The sequence below is a fragment of the Cordyceps javanica genome, chromosome 7, assembly GCF_051103115.1.
Source record: "Cordyceps javanica chromosome 7, complete sequence".
Taxonomy (NCBI): domain Eukaryota; kingdom Fungi; phylum Ascomycota; class Sordariomycetes; order Hypocreales; family Cordycipitaceae; genus Cordyceps; species Cordyceps javanica.
In genome coordinates, this window is record NC_139301.1 from 1,905,804 (window position 1) to 1,930,564 (window position 24,761).

A 24,761-nucleotide genomic window follows, 5' to 3' on the forward strand; every position below is an offset into this window, starting at 1 on the left:
ACCTCGAGAGAATGGTTATCCCGGCTACACACATTGCTTCGGGAAGATAGTCGTGTTCCGGGCTAGCGAAGGACATATATATATATATTTCTTCACAGTACATACATAAAATTTGGATATATCGATTCTTTTGAATATACTTGTTAACGGACTTGCTTCGACGTCACCGTTGTTCAACATGGGGTGACCTAGTAGGGCCGACAGTGAGATTCGCAATATACCGAGTCGCTCATTCTAATCAGCTGCCTTTCCTCATAATAGCTGTCCTTTGCTGTGTTACTTGCGCTCCCTCGCGATGCCCAATAATTCATGTCGCTTGCTTAACTGCTGTCCATCGCTTCACAGACACTCGCAAGTATATGCGCCAACCTTAACAGTGGATGGAATGTAAAAACGTTTATTGACTACATGCGCAAAGCACGCCAAACATACTGGTCGGTCGAAGCTACCGACGAGACAAATTCTAAACGACTATAGGTCTACAACTCTTACTCATCCATAACCGACGCAAACTTGTCCGTCATCGACTGGTGAATGGCCTCGTACTATTGACGTGTTAGCAATTGCGTGCTCAAAAATCGCAAAGACGGGGCAGCTCACCTTCTTGCTGATAGCTTCTTGGCCCTCGCTGGGCTGCTCAAATTTGAGCTGACGAAGCTGCGTCTGCAGGTCGCTTGTGGCCTCGCGCACCTTGGCCCAGCTCTGGCCCTGAGCAATGACCTTTTGAGCCTCATCGTGGAACCCAACCATGAGCTTCATCATCCACTCCGTCTTCCAGATGGGGCAGAACTGATCGTAATCCGAATAACCATTCTGCTGCAAGAAATCTTCCTTGACGAGACTGGCAATGTCTAGCGTAATCTTGTCAGGGTCAGACAGAGCACTCTTTCCGACCAGCTGAACAACTTGCTCCAGCTCGTCAGAGTCGGTCAGAAGCTGCTTAATGCGGTCACGCAGCCTGGGGAACTCGGGGTAATCCTTTTCGTAAAACTTGTCGAGGATTCCGGTGTACTTGCTGTATGAAAGACTCGTGTTGATAGAGGGAAAGTGCTTACGCTGGGCAAGCTTCTTGTCCAAACCCCAGAAGACCTGAACAATACCCAGCGTGGAAGTGCAGACGGGGTCAGAGAAATCACCGCCGGCGGGGGACACGGCACCGACGATGCTGACACTGCCCTTGCGGTCGGGAGAGCCGAGAGCCTGTACACGGCCAGCACGCTCGTAGAAAGAAGCAAGCTTAGCACCAAGATAAGCAGGGAAACCCTGATCAGCAGGCATTTCTCCCAGACGACCAGACAGCTCACGCAGGGCCTCAGCCCATCGAGACGAAGAGTCAGCCATCATGGCGACGTCGAGACCCTGGTCACGGAAATATTCGGCAACTGTGATTCCAGTGTAGATGGAAGCTTCACGAGCAGCAACAGGCATGTTGGATGTGTTGGCAATGAGGGTAGTGCGCTTCATGATGGGCTCTTTGCGGCCGTCGACGTCGATTGTGAGCTCGGGGAAATCCTTCAAAACTTCAGCCATTTCGTTGCCTCTCTCACCACTGCATTCATTAGCATGTCGTATCGCATTCGTCGAGAGAGAGAACGTACCATCCAACGTAAACGATGACATCAGAGTTGGAAAACTTGGAGACAGACTGGGAAATGACAGTCTTGCCGCAACCGAAAGCGCCAGGGATAGCAATGGTACCACCCTGCACACCAGGGAAAAGAGCATCCAGGACACGTTGTCCGACGATGAAGGGCTCTTCGGCAACAAGCTTCTCGGTAGAAGGTCTGGGGACACGGACTGGCCAGGACTGCATCATGGGGTATTCGGTCTTCTTGCCGTCGAATTCGACCTCAAGGATATTTTCGGCGACAGTGTATTCGCCCTTGGAGGCAATCTTGGTAATGGTACCACGGGCACGAGGAGGGAGGAGGATCTTGTGGACGGAAATGAAGGAGTTTTCAAAGACTGTGCCCCAAACGTCACCGCCGGTAATATGATCGCCAACCTTTTTGGTCGGGGTAAACTCCCACTTCTTGTTGCGGTCGAGGGCGGGAACAGAGATGCCGCGAGGAATGTAGATGCCCTTGGAGACGTCGGCGATGCCAGCCAGAGGACGCTGAATACCATCGTAGATGCCGTTTAGCAGACCGGGACCGAGCTCGACGGACAGAGGCTTGCCGGTGCGGAAAACGGGGTCGCCGACAGTGACACCAGCTGCTCTCGTTAGAATACGGTGATGGAATTTGAGGACCAAGACTCATACCGGTTTCTTCGTATACCTGAATCGTTGCCTGATCGCCGTTGATTCGAATGACTTCGCCCGCGAGGTTATCGTGGCCAACGTTGACCTGCGGCCGTTAGTGGGGGTAGCTCTGGCAACAGTCCGAGCTCCGGGAACTCACCAATTCGTACATGGCGACACCGAGCATGTCTTCGGCGACAATGACAGGTCTGTAAGGTTGAGTTAGCGGCCGGTCAAGTCGGCGCAGAGCGAGCATTGACGAGGGCTGACGAACCCGGAGATGGAGTAAATCTTGCCTGGGCCAAAGGTTAGTTTTGACTAGGTTCGGTGAGCAGCATTGCGAGAGACGACGCACCATGGCGACCGGCATCCTTGCCGGTATCGTTCGCTTTCTAGAATGACAGACCGATTAGCTTCCATGTCGTAGTGGGGCGGGCAGCTCCGTGGTTGCGACGCCGTCCTTGGACAAGTCGCTCGTCCGAGGCTGGGGAGGAGGCCGTACCGGAGCCATCTTGGATGATGCCGGGACGGAGGCGGCGTCGGGCTCTGTTGCGGAGGATGCGGGAGAAGCAGCGGATGAGGGAGGAGGAGAGACCCGAGATGATGGCGCGGGCGGCGTTGGAGGAGGATGTGGTGATGATGGTGGAGAGTTTGGCAGAGGAACGTCGAGAGCTGCCGTGGAGGCCAGCCTGGGGTGTTTTGGTGGGGCCGATGATGTAGCGCTTGCAGCAGGCGAAGATGCGGTGGGAGGCCTGATTTGGGGGGAGCTCAGCAGGTAGCTCTCAGCGCCTGCAGCGGGGTTGACTTGGGTGGTTTGGGTGGCTTCAGGGGAGTCGGCACCTGTAGACGGCAGTGGGTCGCCTAGAAACAGCCCTGACGAAGGGGACGATGCGCCAGACGAGGACGGCGACTGGGACTGCGATGGCGATGGCGATGGCGACACCGACACTGACACCGACACCGATTGCGACCGCAAAGGACTCGACAGCGGCGAGGGAAGCGCGTCCCTGGACTTTGTGATCTCGGCCTCGCTTCGGGCTCGTACCAGATCCAAGAGTGACGAGCGAGCCCTGAGCCGCGGCCTGAGTCCAACTTGCATATAAAAAGGAACGAACGGGACAGGAAGCTTATTGTCCAAGCTTCGCTCGAGGTGCCGTCGACTGTCTCACCGGTGGGAGACAGAATGGTTAAAGAAAAGGAAAAAAACAAAAACAAAACAGCTTGCTGCTCGTCTGAATCGATTGTTTAGCTCTTCCGGGTATTACTTTGCGAACCAGTCCCAGACAATGGCATGTAATGATCAAAGTGACGCCACTTGGGTAACTGGAGTGTCGGAGAGAAGACGACCAAAGCTAGGGCCATATTCCTGTGAGGAGGTGGGCCAAAGCCACTGCAACGGTGTCCATCCTGGGACTGCAGGCGCAATACCCGTGGCCGACTGGTAGCTGATTCACTTTGATTTTTAGAGTGACGTTGAGCTCGAAAGTGCGGCATCTGTACATCATAGTTGACGCCTCTGCTCAATGGGGCCCAAGTGTACCTGGCGACGGGGACCACATGGAGGCTGTTTGCTCATGATTAGCGGTAAGGGCCTCACAGTCCAAGCGGCGAAGCTGGGGCAAGCCTACGGGAAAATAACCAGGCGTAGATCCATTCACATCTTCACCAACTGGCAACATGCAGAAACAAGGTTGAACTACTGGCGAAGGTATGGCGATGGCGATTAGGTATGGCAGGTTGATGATTGTTACCAGGCGTCTGCTGCGTGACGGGCAACATCACGAGATTCACATCTGCGACTCCAGTACGGATAACTTAGATTTATGCCGGCCTGATCCGAGACAAGACACACGCGACAAGAGGGGCTAATAACAACGAAGGAGCCGCCACAAGACCCTTCTTCTTTGTTGAACAAGACTCCATGCAACAATACGGCGCTGGCATTGAGATTCACGCGACGGTTATGGGCCATACGTCTACCCGATCTTCGACCTCGGGATTTGAGAACGTCGTAGCTGACGACAATGACTCAGAACTAGGACACAAAATTGTCGCACTCGACTCCTTGTTGGAAACTCTTCTTTATCCTCCCTCAAATCTCGATCTTGATCCTTCTTCACGTCGTTCCGCAAGGGATCGGCCGCAATGAAAGAAATGGAAAAAGATTTGTCTCTGTGAAACAAAGTAGGGTTGCAAAAATTCCTTTCCCGGATAAATCCAGAAAAGAGTGGTCTGTTATAGTTTTCAACTAGCAAAATTCCTCTCTCAGCTTATCGCTTCACGGAGAAGGAAAACGCCCGTGCACTGGGATGGAGAGGAAAGGAAAAAAAGAAGACTGAAAGGGGAGTGGGCGAGGCGAGAATTTATAGTCGGCCAGGCAAACGGCGAAGCGGGTGCCTGAGGATGGAAGCACGGGCCAGGCGCGAAATTAATTTGCATGAGTCATCCGAAAAAGGCAAAGCGGCACCAGGTGCCTGGCGAGCTGCAAGCTAGTGCTCAAAGTGCTCTGTTGCCTAGCGTCTCCATTTATGTAGCTTCTTCGTCTGCTTCTACTTGTTCATTTTTCTCTTTCGTCATGCTTTCGTTCGAGTAAAAAAGATAAAAAGGCTAAAAACTTAGTGGTCGAGGTCCTATATTTCCGTGACTTGGGGATTGAGGCACTCAACCATTGCTGGGTCTAACTTCAAGTACTAGGCTATATTTTGCTTCACTGTATAGACCACTGCCTACATACTGTGCAGCTCTCAGATACATGGCATCTCGGCAGACAAATGATAATAATGACCCTGAAAGCTGTTTCTCAACGTTTCATGCTGCGTATTTTTGTTTCAGAAGAGTTAAAGACCGGGAACATGGTCTCGCCAAGCGCGTGCTTGCTTATGCCAAATATATTCCTATATCCGTTCAGTAGATGGCAGGGACGTTGGGGAAGGATCGTCAGTAATTTACCGTATTGTCCAAATGTCCTTTCTGTTCTTCAAAGCACCAAGCCGCAGCAAATCTGGCATGAGTTCAACCAGAACTCTCACATTTGGGGCTTGACGCTACCGACCTCGTGGAGGTGCCGACTGCGAAGATGATCCCACATTGCTTGGTGAGAGTCAAAGCTCTTATGGTCATTCATCGTGGTATCACACTGGTAACAATACCAAACATGTCCATGGCTGTCCTGTATTCCCACAGCTTGGGGTCGCCTTATGAAGGATAGCATGTGTTTCGTACGAAGGTGCTCAATGACATCACCTAGGCCGTCCAGATCCAGATCATCCCCGCACAAGTGATGGGAACACGTATACAGTCGAGCCATGATGGTATTGACAGACGTGGGAGGCTGCACAGAAGTACTGCGTAATGTCAAACGACTGAAAACAGAAAGAATGGTGCATAGACCGGATATTTTGATGCGAACAGTAGTTTTCGAATCCCTCGCGGCGCGCATAGACGTCCGCACAATCATGTAGGCAGTAAAGAGATCGAAAAAACTGCCTAAAAATGAATCCGCGCAGAGTCGGTGGAATTATTGGTCATCGGTTCGCAGCTGTGTGATCAGTGGACAAGATACGTAGGTACATGGCAGCTACAAGTGGTTACTGATATTAAGTAGTACTTGGGTGGTGCAGCAGCAAGCCACACCAAGTTTCGTGTAGGTGCCTTTTTTTTGTTTCTACGCTACTTAAGACTTGGACGGATAAAACAAAGAAACAAGGAAAATTATTTACTGTTTTCCATTTACAAAGTAGTTTTCACGATTGGGGCTCCCGGCAATCGCTACTTTTAGCTTTGGCCACTTTTGCAGGCAAAACTTACCTACCTAGGCAAGGTCGCGGGTCCTGCAGATCTGGTGCCTCGCCGCAGCCCACACCATCCTACCTGCAACTCCGCCGTTTGCGAACCTCGTCCTTTGCTTTGCGTCCTTTTCAACACCAACCCCGCCAATTGCCACACAGCCATGCGATTCGCGCGCACATACTCGAGCCTCAGCGGCGCGATCCCCCCGGCCAAGGCCAAGTACGTGCCTTCCACCGGCACGTACCCCAGGGGCTTCCAGGCCTCGGGCGTCTTTGTCGGCGTCAAGCCCGGCAACACGAGCAAGCCCGACCTCGCCCTCGTCACGTCGGACCGCGCCTGCGCCGCCGCCGCCGTCTTCACCAAGAACAAGTTCCAGGCCGCCCCCGTCAGCTTCAGCCGCAAGCTGCTCCAGAGCAAGGCCAATGCCGGCCTGCGCAGCATCATTGTCAACTCGGGCAACGCCAACGCCGTCACCGGTATCGGAGGACTCGAGGATGCGGCCAGCATGGCGCAGACGACGGACCAGCGCGTTGGCGCCGAGGACTCGACCATTGTCATGAGCACCGGCGTCATTGGACAGAGGTATGCGTCTTGGAACCCAAGCGTGAAATCGCAATCGCTCATGTGAAACAGACTTCCCATCCAAAAGATTGTGGACCACATCCCGGTCGCTTGCCACCAGGCCGGTGACTCCCACAAGCACTGGCTCAGCTGCGCCAAGGCCATCTGCACGACAGACACGTTTCCCAAGCTCCTGTCGCGCACGTTCGAGCTGCCCTCCTCCCCCGGCATCGAGTACCGCATCGCGGGCATGACCAAGGGTGCTGGCATGCTGGCACCCAACATGGCCACGCTGCTCACCATCCTCGCCACCGACGCCCCCGTCGCGCCCGCCATCATGACTCCTCTGCTCCGCCACGCCGTCGACCGCTCCTTCAACTCCATCACCGTCGACGGTGACACGTCGACCAACGACACCGTGGCCCTGCTGGCCAATGGCGCCGCGGGCGGCTCAGAGGTCGCCTCGGAGCAGTCGCCCGACTACGACGCCTTCCGCTCCGTGCTGACCGACTTCTCCGCCGACCTCGCCAAGTACATTGTCCGCGACGGCGAAGGCGCCACCAAGTTTGTCACGATCCGCGTCGTCGATGCCGCCACCGAGGACGGCGCCCGCCAGGTCGCGCGCTCCATTGCCCTCTCGCCTCTGGTCAAGACGGCCCTCTACGGCAAGGACGCCAACTGGGGCCGCATCCTGTGCGCGGCTGGCTACGCGCTCATCACGCCACCCACCCACGCGTCCACGGAGGCTCAAGACATTGCCCCGGAAAAGACAAACGTCTCGTTCATCCCCACCGACGGCTCGGCCGAGCTGAAGCTGCTGGTGAATGGCGAGCCCGAACAAGTGGACGAGGCTCGTGCCAGTGAGATTCTGGAAATGGAAGACTTGGAGATTCTGGTCCGACTCGGCACGGGCGACAAGAGCACGACGCACTGGACCTGTGACTTTAGCCACGACTACGTCACAATCAATGGCGACTACCGCACGTAAAAAGAACTTTAAGAGCACATTGGCGTTTTTTTTTGGCTCTCATGGCGATTCTCGGATAAAAAGAAATAGAAGCCTTTCAATTTAGATTTTGCAACAATATTGGTGCACTACATTCGTTTTCTGTGCTCGTACCCTTGAACTCTTGACTCAGCTACGTGGTCGATGAACTGCGTCACGAAATCAACTCTTCTACCCAGGCGCCACGCTTCCTACAAACAGATGAGAACCAATCTCGCGTTACTCCACCAGCCAGCCCTTCTCCAGGTCAAACGACCTGGCGCCGATACTCCGGCCCATCTCGTCAAAGGCCTCCTTGAGCTTCTCCAGCGCCTCCTTGTTGGTGGTGAGCTGGCCGAGCATGAGGGCGGCGGCCGAGTCGCCGCCGCAGTCGTCGTGGGCGTTGTTGCCGACCAGGCTGCGCTTGCTCAGGTTGAGCCCGGGCTTGGGCTTGTAGCAGTTGTCCCGGGCGCGGCCGCCGCGGACGGCGCAGAGCTCGTTGGTGCGGCACTCGCCGGTGCAGGGCTGGGGGTTCCAGCCGCGGCTCTTGCGCGCGACAAAGGCGGCGAAGGCGGCCTCGTCCCGCTCGAACGCGGCGGTGACGTTGTGCCAAAAGGCCGGGGTGAGCTCCGCGCCGGCGGCGCCGGCGTCGACGCCGGGCAGCGCGCCGTACGTCTCCCGGGCCGAGTAGTACTTGGTCCAGACGGGGCCGGTGGTCTGGTACGCGGGGTCGTCCATGTCGGCCGCGTACTGGACCACGTCGAGCACGGAAAAGGTGTCCGGGTCGACGTCGTACACGCGGAAGGAGGGCATGCCCGAGGTGGGCGTCAGGGAGGGCGCAATGTAGGAGACGGCGAGCGCGCCGGCCGCGTCTCGGCTGGCGTAGTCGGCGTAGTGCAGCTGAAAGTGGTCGACGTGCGTGTGGCCAAAGAACATGGCGGCGATGGTGTCGGTGTAGCGCTTCACGATGCGGTCAAACGTGTCTGAGGGGTCGTGCAGCGCGTCCATGTCGCCCATGGGCATGTGGCCGATGATGTAGGCCCGCTCGCCGGCCTTTTCGGCCTCGTCGAGCTTCTCCACGAGCCACTTGAACTGGTCGTTGGGGTCCTCCTCCATCTTCTCGTGGTAGGCCTCAAAGTTTTGGCGGTAGTACAGGTTCGTGTTGACCGAGATGACGCGCAGCTTGCTGTCCGTCTCGTTGGGGTACTGGGTCGCGTAGGCGCCGCCCGCGAGAATGTCCTTCTCACTCTCCTTGCCGGTCCACTTGAGCCACCAGTATACGAGCTGCCGGTACAAGTGCCTGGAACTGTGCTTTGGTACCTTGTCGTGCTTGGTTGAGGTGATGAGGTTGACGGGATACATCTCATGGTTGCCGACGGTGCTGTACACAGTATTGAAATGCCTGTCCATCAAGGTCATGGAGTTCCTGACTAGAAAAATAGAAAAAAAAAAGAGGGTCAGTTACGTCTCGATAGCCTTTTCGGCTTTGGTCACTCACTGTCATGTTCGTTTATCAACGCGCTGTTATTCCAGATTTTGTGATCGACAATGTCTCCAGTGAAGATGGCAAAGGCCGCATCGGGAACAAATTCCCGAATGGCTTTATACATGCTATCCTCCAGGTCAGCGGGGCTGTCGCACTTGTGGTCTCCAAAGGGACCAGCCGGATTCTTGGTGACGCCAGGGTCATCCTCCGGACCATACGGGCTGAGATGGTTAGCTCTGAAAGTGAAGCCCTCGGCAGAGGCGCGAAAAAAACTCACCTGCAACAAATCGGCTTGCTGCACTGCGTGTTGGAGCCTGGAAGATACGCGTAGTCGATGTGAAGATCAGAAATGTGCACAACCTTGAGCGGCTTCTTCCCGCTGGGGGGCGGGCGTCGCGTCTCTTTCTTCTTCTTGGGGAACTTGAGCTTCATCGGCATAGGGTCCGGCATATCGCAGAGGCCGAGAACGGCACTGCAGAACAGCTTCGAGGTCCGCCCATATAGACTCAGCTCGCTGATTACCCTCGCGACGGCGTGACCCTGACGTGAGATAACGCCGTCGCACACATCAGGATCTTGAACCTGCGTCCTGTGGGTTAGCTGGCCAAAAGGTCTACCGAAGCCTCGTGTAGTGGGCAGCACTTACCTTGCCGACCTTGCAAATCGCCTGTGCTATTTTGATAAAGGGCTCCTCGCCAAAGGCCGAGACGCCTTTCAACATCGCCAAGATGCTCTGCGTCATGGTCAGTCCGTTCTCGCGTGTACTGGCATCAAACGCCTCTTACCTGGCACCCGCCACAACTTGCTGCACCACTGATCGCGTCCCAGACATCCTGAACCGTCTCACGCTGGTGAATCGAACGCTCCAACGCCATGAGCTCAGCACGCGATGCCAGTGGCTGGCTACTGTCCTGAATCGCCGTGGCGACGGGAGCGGCAGCAGCCAGCAGCTGGAGGAGATTTGCGGCGTGCATCTTGTCTTGAGAAGCCAGATTCTGTTGTTGTGGGTGAGCAAATTTTGGAAAACGCCAGCTATCCTACGCTCTTTCCGAGGAGAAAAGAGAAGAAAAAAACAAAAAACAAATTCGGTGCGAGGTGTACATGCTACTTATAACGGCGTCGCGTCGCTTGGGTTCAAACCCTCATTCTGCCACCGTGCAAGTCGTCATGGCAGCGACTGCCGCTAGTCTCATCCTCCACGAGCGGAGAATAGCAAAAAGATCCAAGCAGTCTGCGAGGCTAGCCTTTTGGACCATCTGCTTTAGACAGGGAAAACGAACCAAAAAAGGAAGCCGGGTGGTAGAAACATGTGCTGCGGCGGATACGGGCCGCCACCACTACCGCCACCACCCGGCGGCACCCACAGCCACCTCATCCTTGACTTGCGGCATTTCAACTTCACCGTGATTATTTCCATATTTATTTTATCTTCATCGAACTGTAAGGCATATGATCAAGTCTCGTTGACTTGGCGGGTAGTTGGCAGAGCCCCCGGAGCGGACGAGGAGCACACGTGGCGTCACCAAAATCCATGGTAGGTTTTTGGTACGGGACGTTAACTGCGTGAATAAAGACCTCGCTAGGAAATGATAAAGAGCTTCGCTGAAAATAAACTAGTCCATTAACATGCACTCTTCCTATACCGTCCAGTTCGACATATAACTGCGTTGGGGGTGCATGCTCGGGATCTTGGCCCGCAGATCGGTCGCATAATGAGGAAAGTGACAACACTCTTTGGCAGGCGCCATGGCGTCAAAGGCTACCGAGTATTATCAGCTGGGGGCTGTAATAAGTGGTGACTATAGCTAGGGTTGCGCCGCCGAACATATCATGGCGTGGGGTTTGACCACGTTGCCGGCGCATTCGTCGAATAGCCTTTCGAGGCCGGATATTTCCTACGAGATTGATAACGAAAAGTGCCTGACTACCACGAGCTCGTGGCGACCACGTTCTTCGCTAGTCAAGACCGATCCTGGCTCCCGGCCGCCAAGGGGGGCTCCGCAACTCTTGTTCAGAAAGCAGGGGTGCATTGCCGTCATGGCGTCACCGATGTAACTCGGCAGAAGACCACGACGTATTGTTCGGCAAGGTGGCTTATATGCTACAACCGCAGACAAAGTTCACAAGTCGTGTTGCCCCCGCACGACTTGGTCTCAGCTGATGGCTGCCTTTAACTAATCTGATAACTTTATTCCGGCGAAAGTTGCATTGCCTACTTGGCGAAGCGCACTCCTTAGGAGTAAGACGGAAGAGGGAGTAATACACTGAAATAACGCAAGACGGCATTCTTGTATGACATCCTCGGCTGATCGTCCCTTGTATAGAAAACAGTCTTCTCGAGGTTGAGATGCCTCGACTTGTCAGAGTAGTCTCCCGTCTGCCGAGTAGCACATGGTTGGATCGCGTCGGGCAAAGACTAGGTCATTAGACTGCAGTAGTTTCTCCTAGCTCTCGCGCCAGTACCAAATCGTCTACTGCTCGTGTGCTTCGTCTCATCTTTTTGGCCCTTTTTTTTTTTTTTTTTTTTTTTTTTGGTTGTGCTGTTCTCAGCTCTTTGACCGCGATCAAACTTGCAGGCTCGGCGCGAAGTCATGGTTTTTAACGACGCCCATCATCGAAATGACGAGCGGAATTGTTCCTGACACGGCGCTTTCCGGTCGAGCATAAGTCACTTTGATTCTGATTCAATAGTTTAATGAATTCGCTTCGGTAGGTTTTGGCTTGGATGTAGTCCAAGAATACATAGGAGTAGCTCGTGTGGAGAAATACATATCAATGTACATGTTGTTATACAGATTATCAAGGTCAGGCGCGCATCGTTCCAGCCAATGCGAGCGCATCATCTGAACATGCGCTTCGCAGCATCTGCTACGAAGACGTGCTGGGCTCCCGTTCCCAGGCCACACGGATGCCCGAAGCCTCCTCTTGCTTAGTACGCTCGGCGCGGTACGACGCGCCTCGTTTGCTGAGCGTGGGCAGGCTGCCCGCAAACATGCGGTGCCACGACCGCGCGCGCATATCGGCGTCAATGTCGAGGATCTTGCGGCGGCGCGTCTTGATCTGCTTGTAGAGCCTTTGGGCGCGCTCGTCGCTAATCTCCTTGACGGCGTACTGGACTTCCCACTTGCTGCCTGGCCCGAGCTTCTCTGGCCGAGCCACGAATTTGCCATCTACCTTGTTGCGAATGGTGATGTACATGCCGAGTAACTCATGCGGCGGAGGCTGGTCTTGTGACGTCTCTGGGCTCGCTTTGGTGGCTGTGGTGTCTATATCGGCGTCGACCTCCGCCTCGACGTTTTCTCCTGCAGCTGACTTGTCGGATAGACTGGCGAAAATGCGCTGAAATTCGTTGAGATTGGTGGTGTTCTCGTCAATACCCTCAGTCACACGTAAGATCAAATCTTTCAGCGGCGTTTCCTCACTATTGTGAGGCTCGGCCGGCTCTTCTTCCGAGGCGTTCTGCAACTCTTTGCTCTCATGGGAGTGTGCTGTCAACGCAGCTACTAGAGTATGAATATGCTTTGTGCTTTCGGCTTCCGTTTTTCCCTCCAGGAGGCCGCTGTGAGTCAGGGCCTCCTGGACAGCGTCCTGGACGGATCGTATGCCGAGCGATTCACTGTCTACCGCCTCGCTGACTCGATCCATGACCTCTTGCCACGCTATTTCGTTTTGAATTTCTTGTTCAGGGTCGTCTTCCTCGACAGATTCAGTTTCTTCTGTGCTCTCACGCTGATCAGTAGCGGAAGCCTCTGCTTCGGCAGCCTTTTCTTGCGTGCGGAGATCATCAATCTCTTCCTTCAGCTTGTCCACAGATACCTTTTTAGAGTCCTGTATGGTTTGCATCTCCTCATCGGTAACCGGCTGCACAAAAAAGTACGTGATGGGGTCAGCTGTTGGCCGAGTCTCTACATGGAGCCTCAGCGACCTGCCAGGGAACTTCTTGGTGGCCCTCTCCATTAAATCATTCAGAAGGGACAGACTGGCTTTGAATTCTTGATCACCTAGAGTGGTATCCGACTGTCCATGAAGAGCATGGTCCATCTCCGAGAGAGGGATGTACTGGAAACCAAAAATTCTTTGCGTATTGTGATAGGCGACAAAAATACCATCCATACGCCCCATGCGCACTTGAAGAGAGTATTTCAAGAATGCAGATCGGATCAGGTCATAGTATTCTCTTTCGAAGGATTCCCACTCGCCAAATTGTTTTCGAATCTCATACCCAACGCCCTTTTCATGGCCTTGGACATCCATTCTGATGGTCACAACGGCTCTTGTTTTGAGGTCAAAAACACCAGTGCCAGGTAACCTGGGGTCATGGGCGTCCAATTGTGACCGCATCATAAAATCGCCAAAAGTTGTATAGTGGTACGCCTCGTCGGCTTTCTTTTCCTCCTCTGTCAGTTCGTGGGACTTTGTCTTTTTATACTTTTCAAACTCTTCTTTAGGGAGCGTCAGAAGCTTCTCCATGGACTTTCCGAGCGAGCTCAAGATATTCTCGTTGTCGTACTCTTTATCGGAATCAAAAGAATACACTCCGTCTTTATGTTTTATAAATGTGGCAACAGGACCTCTGGTCAGGATGGTGAAGTTGGTCGACTCTGGTGTCCATCCTCTTGACAGATGGTCAAAGTTGGGAGGTCGCCAGCCCGATATGAGGAAATGGAGGTGAGAGAGAATGGCCGTCATACTTGATGTCGAGCCACTATACTTTTTGCCGTGCTGCTTGGCGAGATCGTTAAGCTTAGTGTCCTTGGAGGACGTGACATATTCCTTGAGCGCGTCGTAATCGAATTCGTCCACGGGCATGATGGAGGCGAGGTACGGGTCGAAATTATAGACGTTTGTTCGGGCATCTTGCATTCGATACACACCGCCATTGAAAAGCACGCGGTCGAGACCGTAGCTCAGCTTCGGGATTTCGGGTGTCTCTTGATCGATGGGCTTTAGCTCCAGCTCTTTGGGTGTTATGACTTCGAAATCGACCGGTTCTTTTGCCTTCTTCTTCTTCTTCTTTGCAGCTTTAGCGGGCTTAGCGGGCTTAGCAGCCTTGGATGTGGACTTTTGCGATGGTGTCTTGGGGGGCTGCTCAGTCTTGGTTTCTGAAGACTCTTCATGTGATGTTGTGGATTGCTCTGCGGACGGCGCAAGAGATTGGCGCAGCTTATCTTGAAGTGTAGTCCAAGAACTAAGAGCTTTGCCTTCGCAATTATTGCTCGGGGCCTCGGAATCCTGCTCCGCAGGTTTCTTTCCGGCTTTTATCGCATTGCATGGCTGCGACGTGGCAAAGTGCGCGACGCGTCCGGGGGAAAGTAATACTCCCAGACACTGTGAGCTACTTATGAGGCGTACCCGGGCAATCGCTCGCCACCTTGCACGATTCATTGCGATGCCGATTCGACGCTTCGTGAACCAGTACTGTGTACAGCTCCAGAGGCTGCCGTCTGCACGCGCAAATTTCCACTGCTTCAGAAAGCTTATCGATTGGCAGTTTTTATGATGAATCTAGTCGGCTTGGATTGGGCGGTGATTGGGCGGGGCACTGGGGTAGCCTGTGATTGGACCGGCAGCTCAGCTCCGCCGAATCCACGCAGTCTATCTAACGTCGGCCAAGTCAACTGGGAGCTCTTCACGACAACTCTTCCGTAACGCCTAGTTGTCGCCTCGCTCAGCCTCTACGAACATGGGCGCCAGCGATTCCAAAATTGTGTTTAAACGGGGAATATTCCGTCTCTCCGAGGAGAGGGACATACCGGCCAACGACGAGTACTGGACTTCGGTACGTCGACTCATTTACTTGCGTGGCTCCGCATCTGGCTAACCTCTAGGACAGTTTTGGGAGCTTCCAGAGTCGTCAGAGGATGTGTTCAGTCTGTTCTCCCCGGCAGATATCCGGAGAAGCCGCGATCAAGCCCTCGAAAATATCGAAACCCTTATCCTCGCCTTGACGTCTCGGCTCTTCGTCTTACGACACCACCCATCCTTTCCGGATAACGAGCTGGCTCCCGAGAGAGAAGCTCTCAACTGCGTTCGTGTTCTTACCCGTATATTGCCATATCTTTACGAAAAAGAATCGCTGCATCCATGGGAAGAACAGTTCTTTTGGGGGGCTAGAAAGAGGAGAACACGCCATGGTGCCATCGCAAACGAAGTGTTGTTTGATGAATCAATAGGCGACAAGGAAGGTCTGGAAGCCGATAAAGATTTCTTTGAAGACGTGAAGCCACTGGCCGAGGAGCTCATCGACACTTTGATTGACATGCTCTTCTTCTCGGAGTTTACCATTCCCAAGCAGCAACCCGGTCGGCCGAAAGTGACATTTGCGATCTGGCAGAGTGGTGTGGGCTGCAATACTGCGGTGCCAACTACAAAAGAGTTTGAGAGCAACAGATGCGAACTGTTGCGGTTGATTCTGGCGCTTGCCGGTCGCGGCCTATATATGAGTAGCCCTACATTGACACAAAGTGGCGTGCGAACTCTTACACACCTATGCACAAACTCGGACAAACAGGTTGTGCTCTCGGTGCTCTGCTCTTTACTGAATACGGTATGTCAGGTTACGAATCTCTTTGATGACTGGGCTAACATGTTGGAGACCCTCAAATACCATCCAGCAAGTTGGCGTGTTCCCTACAATTCGCTAGTCATTCGCGACACCAAGCAACTGCTTGTCACACAGTCTCTGCACTTGCTACTCGCCGTCCTCGTCTATACTGTACCCGAACACGTTGAGGCGTCATCAAGGAAAAACTATTACCGTCACTTCCTTGGCCGACTACATCGACCTCAAGACTTCCAGTTCATAGTAGACGGCGTTTCACGAATCCTCACCCAGCCCCTCCAAGATAAAACCTCGTATCTTCCTGGAACTCACACATCAATAAACCTGTCAGCAGAAATGCTGATGCTGTTCTGGGAAATGATCCAATGCAACAAAAGATTTCGCGCGTTTGTCATCGATACGGACAGGGCGCATGACTTTATCGTTTTGACGCTTTTCTACGCTGTTGAGTACAAGAGCGATCCGGCAAAGCAAGGCATTGTTCGCATGTGTGCATTTTTGCTTCAGACAATGAGCGTGGAAAAGAATTTTGGCCTCCACTTGAATAAAAAGTTTGTTGGCCAAGAGAGTCTCCCGCCTGGTATCAGGATTAACGCATTCGACGGTTCCTATGCCGACTTTCTCATACACTCCATATATACCCTCATCACCACCAGCCAAGGCACCCTCACTGCGATCTATCCAGCACTCCTCGCAATCATCAATAATATTGCGCCATATATTGAGAACCTGGGTGCTCCGGGTAGCTCCCAGCTCATGCATCTCTTCGGCCTCATGTCCTCGCCCTCGTTTCTGCTGGCCAATGAAACAAACCACACTCTTCTGCGGTCGCTACTAGAATCTATCAACACGGTTATCGAGCACAAGTACAAGGAAAATGCTTACCTTGTGGCGGCGATATTAAAAAATAAGAAACCAATCGAGAGTTTACGAACATTTACCCTGGAAAGCGGTCTCCAGGAAATAGAGCGACGAAACCGACGACGGAAAGACGCAGATGGGCATGGCGATAGTACTGATGTTTTGTCTCGCCGAACATCAGTCGATAGCTTGGAGGCTGTCAGGAGCCCTGTTGTTGGCCAAACGCAGACTCTCGAAGACGTTGTGGAGGACAATGCATTTGCCATTGGCGATGACGACGATAGCGACGACGAACCGCAAGCGACACCTGCTGCATCCACTACAAGCGAGAACCAGTCACAGACTTCCTCAACACCAAACGCCGACGACTCCGTACCAGTGCAGTTGCGCGGGATGTCAGAGAAGGCTAGAGGCAAGTTGCCGGCTGGTGTCAGGTCTTTTTCCAGACAAAACAGTACAACAAGCCTGGGCGCATATTCTGTAGCCGGGCAAAGCGCCAGCGGCAACTTTGAGCCGTCAGCTCACTGGATCGAAAGCTGGCTCCCCGAACTGCCTTTGCACACATTTCTGGCCGTCATCCAGCAGGTATCGAGCCTTATGCCACGAAAGTCCGGGCAAGATCTGGTTTCGACGGAGAGCTTGCAACGCATTCGGGAGATTAATCTCGTGGGGGTTGAAGCCTCACCAATTAAGGTACAGTCGTTTGAGTGGTCCCCGTTGGCACTGGGCTGGTACGAGTCGATGCTCTGGGGTGTCGTCTACGCGAGCGAGATGCAGATAGCGAAGGGCACCTCTGGTATTTGGACAGGAACAGGTGTCAAATTGTTTCGTATTCAAGAAACTGCACCCACAGGCCCAACACTGTCCTCGCCAAGAGGTGCAGTTGATGCCGTCGGCAGTAATATTGTATCTCGCATTGGGCAGATCAATCTGCGAGGCGGTGCGGGCAATACGGGCGGCGCAACGGGTGGTAATGCTCCCTAGCCAGAAAATTCTTGAGTTTTGACGAATCCGCGTGCATTTTAGTTTTACATTCACGGTTGGCGTTGTATGAAACCAGTTTCTTGTCGCAAGTTGAGGATAGCATAGCCAAAGTAGTCCGTTTTCTTACATTTATTCAATTGAACCGTCCCTGGTGGCATTAAAAGCGTATCAATCTGTAGATTACCGAAATCATGTCGAGAAACGCCATTATTATTCTGGTTATCCACTATTTTTACTTGACCTAAATTCTGTTCTAATGCTGACTGCCATCATTGTTTCGTGGTCTAAGTATGAGTTCTGTCTGATGCGGGGTGCAGTGAAGTTGAGGCGACAATGGAATGGGTCGCGCTAGGATCAGTTGGCACACATACCAACCTCCAACCGCCACGTTCAAGCTAGCGACAGCTTCTCCATTCTCCAAAACACTGGTGATTTACGTTGTTATCGACGCAGCAACGGCGCCTACAGCGTTTCGTATCTATTAATGAGGTGATTCGGCAGGATCATGCGAGCGCCATTGTCAATACTCCCGTGACACCTGCGACACGACCCCTGACGACACCCATTCCACGCCCATCATGTCGAACCGGTATGCAGCGCCGCCGAGTCGAGGTGCCAACGGATACGGCAACTTTGGCAGGTCCGAAGAGGAATACGATCCGTACAGTTCCGAGTTTAGAAGCAGTAATTGGAGCGAGCGCGGCGACCGGGCTGCTAACAATATCGGTGCTCCCCCACCAGCGGTGCGCAACATGCCCTCAAGGCCTCGGATGACCCAGTCAACGGCAGACAGGCAGATCACACAAGTTCTAGAACATATTCGAATCGAATGGCCGTCACTATGCAGCGAGGATTGCATCCCCGTGCAGTTGGCGCTGCAGTTGCTCGACACGAGCTCCGTCGGCCGCGCCCACGACTATCGCAAGTTTCAAGACACGCACGCGTACCTGCAGGACTCGCTCAAAAACACAGTGCACGAGCATCATCAGGGGTTCAACTCGTCCATCGGTACCTTTCACAAGATCCAAAGCAGCATCCAGGGCTCGCAGCGGCGCGTGCGCGCACTCAAGGAGTCGCTGGCCAGCGCCACGTCCAGCCTCTGTTCGACCGATCCCGAACTCAAGAAGTTATCCGAGTCTTCCGAGACATATGATGATTTACTCCAGACGCTTAACGAGCTGGATGAGCTGCGGACGGTACCCGATCAGCTCGAGGCGCGCATATCGGAGAAGCGGTTTCTGACGGCGGTTGACGTGCTGCAGAATGCGCTGAGGAAGCTTCGACGACCGGAACTTGACGACATTGGTGCACTCAACGACCTGCGCAGCTACCTGGTGAATCAAGAAACGGCGCTCATGGATATCCTGGTGGAGGAACTGCACGAGCATCTCTACCTTAAATCGCCTTATTGTCAAGACCGCTGGCAGAGTTTATACAAGACCCAGGGCGCATTTACGGATGAATTTACTGATACAAACTCAATCATACCATTCCACACTATCCTGGAGAACATGAATATTGAGAAAGCGGTGACAGAGGATCCCATGAAGAACCCGGAGGCGGACACGTTTTACTACATCGCCTTGCTGGTTGAGGCTCTAAACAAGCTCGGGCGGCTCCAAAGCGCTGTCGAGACCCTCAAGCAGCGCATGCCAGTTGAACTTTTCGCCATTGCCAATGAGACGAACAACGAGGTTGACCAGCGTCACCCTAGCTCGTTGCGAGGAGGAACAACAAAGTCCGAGGGTCTCAATATTTACAATTCCCGAGAGACACAAATGCGCGCCGAAGTCATTCATGACCTGCTATGGAGTCTATATGGTAAATTTGAAGCCATCGGCGAAGGCCACCGAGTATTCCACGAATCAATCAAGGCCTTAATCCGCCGCGAGGGTGCCGGCAACAACATCGCACTGTTGGGCAGCTTTAAGGAGCTCTGGAACCTGTATCAAAACGAGATTCGATCGCTGCTGCGTAATTACGTCACAACTGACGCAGACGTGTTCCAGTTCGACTCGCCGAACCCCGGTGGGTCATTGCAGGGCAAAAAAGAAGCCACGCGCGAACATTTATTCAAGTTCGCCGAGATTGATACCAAGTCAGTGGACATCAGCACAGAGTACGACGCACTCGAGGGCATTGTGCAAGCCGCTGTGCCCGGCTTAACTGCCAATGACCGCAAACAAGGCATGGACAAACGACGGGACAGGCTAGCGCTGGATGAGGGAAGTGCACGCCGACACACTTTTGGCGGCTACTCGAGCGAAAGCAAGCTTCTGGGCTCTCACAAACCGCTGGTCGAGCCTAGCGTATTCAACATGAGTCTGTTGTTACCACCAACGCTCATCTTCTTGCAGCGTCTCCGGACGATTGTACCACCGGGCTCTGACCTCGCGACAAGTACGCTCACGACATTTCTGGATAACTTCTTGGTGAATGTCTTTCAACCGCAGCTGGATGAGACGCTTACTAAGCTAAGCGACACCATTCTGTCCGAGATGGACTCATTCGCGCAAGACGCAAGCTGGACCCAATACTCGAGGCTACCCGTGTTTAAGGGTACCACGGCATTCTTCCAAATTGTCACGGCGTTTTGTAGAATGCTAGGCACGATTCCACCTGACCAAGCTCTAAGCTCGCTGCTGGTGACACAGATGTCGCGATACTATGAGCGGTGCTTCGACTGGTACAAGCTGCTCGTGACGAAGACGCAGGAGCAAACACAGGACGCCAACAACCTACGCGTGTCGGCTCGATTCGCGGTGCAGCCGGGTGAGATCCATGAAGTCATGAAACAGATGTGGCTGTCGGAGGAGGAAGACAAGACACTGAGCGAAAAGGAGATTCACCTGCTGATTGAGCACACCAACGAGTCACGGCTGGAACCGAATGACATCATCCAAGACAGGGAGACCATTACGTCGCTGTGCCTGCTGTATACAAGCATGAAGTGGCTGGTGGCGAGAATCTCGGGCCTACGTCATATCACAGTGCATGAGACAGACTCATCGCGGCAAAGCATGGCGCGACAAGCAAACAGGCGCTGGACGTTGATGAACGAGCCGAACAAGGCAGCAAACGACTCTGGCCCCGTTGTGCTACCACTTACTGTGGACACTGTACAGTATGTTACTGCCAAGAGCAACTTGAAACGACGCAACACGAAATGCTGACCGTGAAATACAGGACATTTGACAATATTGTTTCGTCGTATGAAGAGTTGGCAGGGACGGCGCTTCTGACGCTTCACATGGAAGTGCGGTGCCGGATCGTGCACTCGCTGCGCAACGTGCTATCGCCGGATGTTGCGCCGTACCTGCTGGAGCAGGAAGTGCGGGAGCCGGACCCTCAGATTCTCAGTCTGAACCTGGAGCTGGTGCTGTTTGACGAAACGATTGCGCGGTACTTGCGAGAGAAGGAGGTTTCGTTTATCCGGACGGGACTAGGCCTGCTGATCAACTCGTACCTGGTCGGCAACGCGGGGATGGTCTCGCCCATCAACAGCAAGGGCAGCGGACGGATGCAGCTCAACATCCTGGTGCTGCAGCAGAACCTCAAGAACGTAGAGCAAGGGGTGGACCTGGCGCGGGCGGCCAACTACTACGCGCTGCTGGATCGCGGGGCGGACGCGGTGATGGCCAAGGCCGAGGAGGACCGGGACAAGAAGATGGGAGAGGAGGCCGGTGCGACGCAGGCGAGCAACACGTTTACGTACGAGGAGCTGCGGGTGCTGCTGGAGCTGTGCATGAGCGAGCAGGTGGCAAGTCCCGACCGGGGGTTGGCGGCGGCAGCCAAGAGGCAGCTGGCGGATAAGCTGCAAGAGTTTAGCGACAAGGCGTGAAGCGAGGCGCGGCGCGACAAGGCCAAGGAGGAGAAGTGGAGGGGAGGTGAGAGGGAGGGAGGGACGGGAACTGTTTTACAATGGACTAGCACCAAAACAATGTACGCGGCGGTTCAGGATGTGAGACGAAGATGATTTCTTGCTACGTCATGATGAGAAAGTGTATGTACTTGCCTATTTTCCTTTTGTTCTTGGAGCTGTATGATTGGTGGGTGAGAGTAAAAAAAGACAATAGACGTCCGGATTCGGGCCACGATTCGATTAGTTTTACAGTTCCTTTTTGTTTGTGTTCTCTTTTTTGTTGTCGGGCCATCCTACCGAGCATTGTCACCATGTAGCCAGCTCTGCAGATATTGCGATGTTGTATACGAGCGAGTGTCGGACTTGTCGACTGTGGACCTAAGTAGCTGTTCCGTTGCAACTGGTCTGGAAGACCCGAGTCAGGCCACGATGAACGTTTGAGAGATTGAACAACATATTGAAATACAAAGATGACTTTTTTTCCTTTTTAAAGTCTTCCTCGACTATTTTGTTTAGCATTGGAATTGGCTTTCATGTGGCCAGCTTTCTTTTCCAGTCGGATATGGCAGAAAGCCCGAGTTCAGGCAATCGGAGGGCATCAACGACGTGCTCTTTTCGAAGCACCCATGTTTCTTTTGTTTTTTCTGCTTATTTTTGCTTCTTCTTCTTTGCATCATCATGGATCGAGATGGCTCGAGTCAGGTTCGATCCAGGGCAAGCGAGATTCTAGCATCACTTGGCATGCAGAGGGATGGTCTTGGGCGTTTTGCTAGCCAAGGAATGCGGTTCATCTGCTCATCTGAACCGGGGCTCGAAGGGACGTCGTCGAGCATTATAACTAATATCATTCTACCCAAGCATAAGTTACGAGGTGCTTGGCTTGGCTTGAGTCAGGACGGTTTGTCGGATCACGGCATTGTCCCAAGATTGGTCTCGCCCCCCATATTCTGGTCCGTCTCATCTTAGGTGAAACGGCGGGATAGGGCACATCAGGGGTCAAAGGAGGTGTTTGGCAACTCCACAAAACAGCACATGGCGTGTTCCGAGTAGACGATCCCTTTGATTGCCTCTTTTTAGTCTATTCACTTGGCCTTGGCCTACATCTCGAGTTGCTCTGCCTGCACAGTCAATGGCAACATGGACGGGGCGTATTCGAGGGGAGGGGGGGGGCAAAATGGACGAAAAATGTGTGGATCAAGCTACATTGGGCGAGGCGGGTAGTCGGACCAACACAGCTGAAAAAAAAATCGACCTTTTTTATATCATTTTTAAAGTTTTTTGTAGAAAGCTTCCGCAGTGCAGATCTCTGCCGTTGTGTGTCTACTTAGTGCTATGGATGGGCCGATGCGCATTCCGGCGCGCCAGCATTGTGTTGTGCATACCAAGTTGGCCGTTTGTTTTTTTTTTACCTTGTTCTCAGTCGGGTCTGTTTCCCTCGAAATCATGCGGGGAATTGGAGAGCGAAGGGAGAGATCAAAGTATCATGCATGCAAAAAAAAGTTGAATCTTTCCTTTGGTGTTTGGCAAGTTGGCAAGTTGAGCTTGACAGGATGACTAATAAGAGGAAGTAACGTGCCAACGGGCAAGTAATCCGTACAGAATCACTAGTTAAGTAGCTTTTACGCGCCGTGCCTGGGCGCTTCCCGCTCTCTCCCCCTCTCTTCTTGTTTGTTTTTTGGTGGCGGCCAAGGAGACGGACCGACTGTGGCGGCGCAGGCTCTGCAGCAGAAGAACTTGATGATGGGATGGCTTGTTGGTGGCGTCGAGGCTTGCAGGAGGCAGAGGTCGGGGTTGGCAGGAAACCCGGGGCAACGACCAGGTTGGGAGAGTGTGGCTTGGAGGTGAGTTTTTTTTTTTCCTTTTTCCAAGGAAGTGCAAGTTACGGAGTACTCTGTATCGAGTATGTACGTGGTCATCGTAAGGCGACACGGGGTTGCATCGCATTGGCGTGCGTTGCTGGCAGTTTTGGGCCAAGGATGAATAGATGAAGAAAGCATACTGGTACGGAGTAGTTACCCGTCAACAGTCTCATCGGTAGGGCAGTGATTTCTTGATGCACAAGGGGTAAGGTGAGTGGCTGGTGGGCGATGATGGGGTGAGTGAGTGGATGAGTGAGTGGGTGAGTGGTGGGCGAGTGAGCGAGCGAGACTGAGCGAGTGGCCAGTGAGAGTGGCAGTAGCCAAGCGTGGGCGGGCCACGACATGCGGGAGTTGCATCATGGACTTTGTAATCTGTATCCGTACTTGTCATGGTGTCTATGTACTTAGATCAAAATTCAATGTTGACGTCTCTTGGCAGGGCTGTCAATGAAACCGGATTTTCTTTATTGGGGGTTTATTTGACCCTCCCTGTTCTCCCTCATAGACTGGTTTTGCCCAAATCCGCCCCTGACCAGTAACAAGGCCAGCCAGGTCGCTTCCCCCCTTTCTCTTGGTCCTCTTCTCTCCTTTTTCATATTGTAGGTTTCCGGCAGATGGGTGTGGGAAAAAGAGGCCGGGATTCCCTGTCGGGCAGAGCAAATACAAAACGATGGAAAGTCAGGGAAAGCCAATACTTACTTGAAAGACTCGCAATGTCCGAAGTGGAGGTCCCTGGCGAAAAGCCCCTCCACTGTTTGACTGTACAGATTAGCCACTAAGTAGGTACCTATTACTTAGGTGCCTCCTACCTCCTTAGCACCTGCTACCTGACCAGTGACCAGTCTTGGAAGATATGCCCGTGAGCCTGGTCCCCGTAACAAGACCGCTGAAAAGAGCCTACCCAACCTGCCAAGACCGTCCCCCACCGTATTTCAGCGGGTGAAGCAACGCATTGAAGGGGGGGTCAGCATTGCCATGTTCGCTGCAGAGGCAGCCGTATCGGACCCAGGAGAATTGAAATGCCAGATGCATTGCTCGTAATAGTAAACCGGAAATATCGACAATGGCAGCCATCCACACCGAAAAGGAAAAAAAAAAAGTCAATTTGGATATTCCGCCGACCAGCCACGTGCAACGACAAAAGTCAAGGTAAGAAGAAAAGATACATTCATCACCACTCGAATTAATGGTGGGCGTGAGTACCAACGCTAACCCCAGCAAGATACTCAGGTACTCGGTAGGGCAAAAAAAAATATTAAACAAGAAAAACGGAATAAGAAAAAAGAAAGAATAAAATAAAAGAACTGGGCATTTGCATTTACCCCCCAAAAAAGATACTTTTCCTCTCACCGCATCTCCTCCGTCACGCAAGTACCCCCCTTATCGACTGCGATCCCCTTTTTCCCCCCCATCACTCTTCCTGCTCCTCCTCCTCCTCCACCTTGGCGGCTTCCTTGTCCCCCCCCCCTTGAGACCACCAACTAAACTGCCTGCTGGCGTTCGTTCTATGTCTTCCATCTGCCTTCTCTCGGAGAGCCATCCATTTCCAGAGTTGTCATCTGCATCTTTC

At 53.2% G+C, this 24,761-nt stretch overlaps 6 protein-coding genes across 6 annotated transcripts; 3 read left to right on the forward strand and 3 right to left on the reverse strand.

Annotated features, from left to right (window-relative positions):
* Nucleotides 1-488: 488 nt before the first annotated feature.
* Nucleotides 489-5,366, reverse strand: V2A60_010077 (ATP synthase alpha/beta family, nucleotide-binding domain-containing protein; the record flags this gene model as incomplete). The annotated part of the gene is made up of 10 exons (XM_083261338.1): nucleotides 489-545; nucleotides 601-1,549; nucleotides 1,599-2,214; nucleotides 2,264-2,348; nucleotides 2,403-2,451; nucleotides 2,517-2,538; nucleotides 2,598-2,630; nucleotides 2,745-2,994; nucleotides 3,121-3,334; nucleotides 5,272-5,366. The coding sequence occupies 10 exons, from the start codon at nucleotides 5,364-5,366 to the stop codon at nucleotides 489-491; spliced, it is 2,370 nt and encodes a 789-aa protein (XP_083117464.1).
* Nucleotides 5,367-6,191: 825 nt separating this feature from the next.
* On the forward strand, nucleotides 6,192-7,580 carry V2A60_010078 (glutamate N-acetyltransferase; the record flags this gene model as incomplete). Its single annotated transcript, XM_083261339.1, has 2 exons — nucleotides 6,192-6,613; nucleotides 6,665-7,580. 2 exons carry the CDS (start codon nucleotides 6,192-6,194, stop codon nucleotides 7,578-7,580), a joined length of 1,338 nt encoding a protein of 445 aa, XP_083117465.1.
* A 237-nt stretch (nucleotides 7,581-7,817) lies between these two features.
* Nucleotides 7,818-10,037, reverse strand: V2A60_010079 (Metallo-dependent phosphatase-like protein; the record flags this gene model as incomplete). Its single annotated transcript, XM_083261340.1, has 5 exons — nucleotides 7,818-9,007; nucleotides 9,076-9,284; nucleotides 9,341-9,645; nucleotides 9,710-9,796; nucleotides 9,849-10,037. 5 exons carry the CDS (start codon nucleotides 10,035-10,037, stop codon nucleotides 7,818-7,820), a joined length of 1,980 nt encoding a protein of 659 aa, XP_083117466.1.
* A 1,894-nt stretch (nucleotides 10,038-11,931) lies between these two features.
* Nucleotides 11,932-14,448, reverse strand: V2A60_010080 (mitochondrial protein Pet127-domain-containing protein; the record flags this gene model as incomplete). The annotated part of the gene is made up of 1 exon (XM_083261341.1): nucleotides 11,932-14,448. The coding sequence occupies one exon, from the start codon at nucleotides 14,446-14,448 to the stop codon at nucleotides 11,932-11,934; it is 2,517 nt and encodes an 838-aa protein (XP_083117467.1).
* Nucleotides 14,449-14,746: 298 nt separating this feature from the next.
* Nucleotides 14,747-17,470, forward strand: V2A60_010081 (high-temperature-induced dauer-formation protein-domain-containing protein; the record flags this gene model as incomplete). The annotated part of the gene is made up of 3 exons (XM_083261342.1): nucleotides 14,747-14,842; nucleotides 14,897-15,610; nucleotides 15,659-17,470. The coding sequence occupies 3 exons, from the start codon at nucleotides 14,747-14,749 to the stop codon at nucleotides 17,468-17,470; spliced, it is 2,622 nt and encodes an 873-aa protein (XP_083117468.1).
* A 578-nt stretch (nucleotides 17,471-18,048) lies between these two features.
* On the forward strand, nucleotides 18,049-21,311 carry V2A60_010082 (uncharacterized protein; the record flags this gene model as incomplete). The annotated part of the gene is made up of 2 exons (XM_083261343.1): nucleotides 18,049-20,594; nucleotides 20,657-21,311. The coding sequence occupies 2 exons, from the start codon at nucleotides 18,049-18,051 to the stop codon at nucleotides 21,309-21,311; spliced, it is 3,201 nt and encodes a 1,066-aa protein (XP_083117469.1).
* Nucleotides 21,312-24,761: the final 3,450 nt, after the last annotated feature.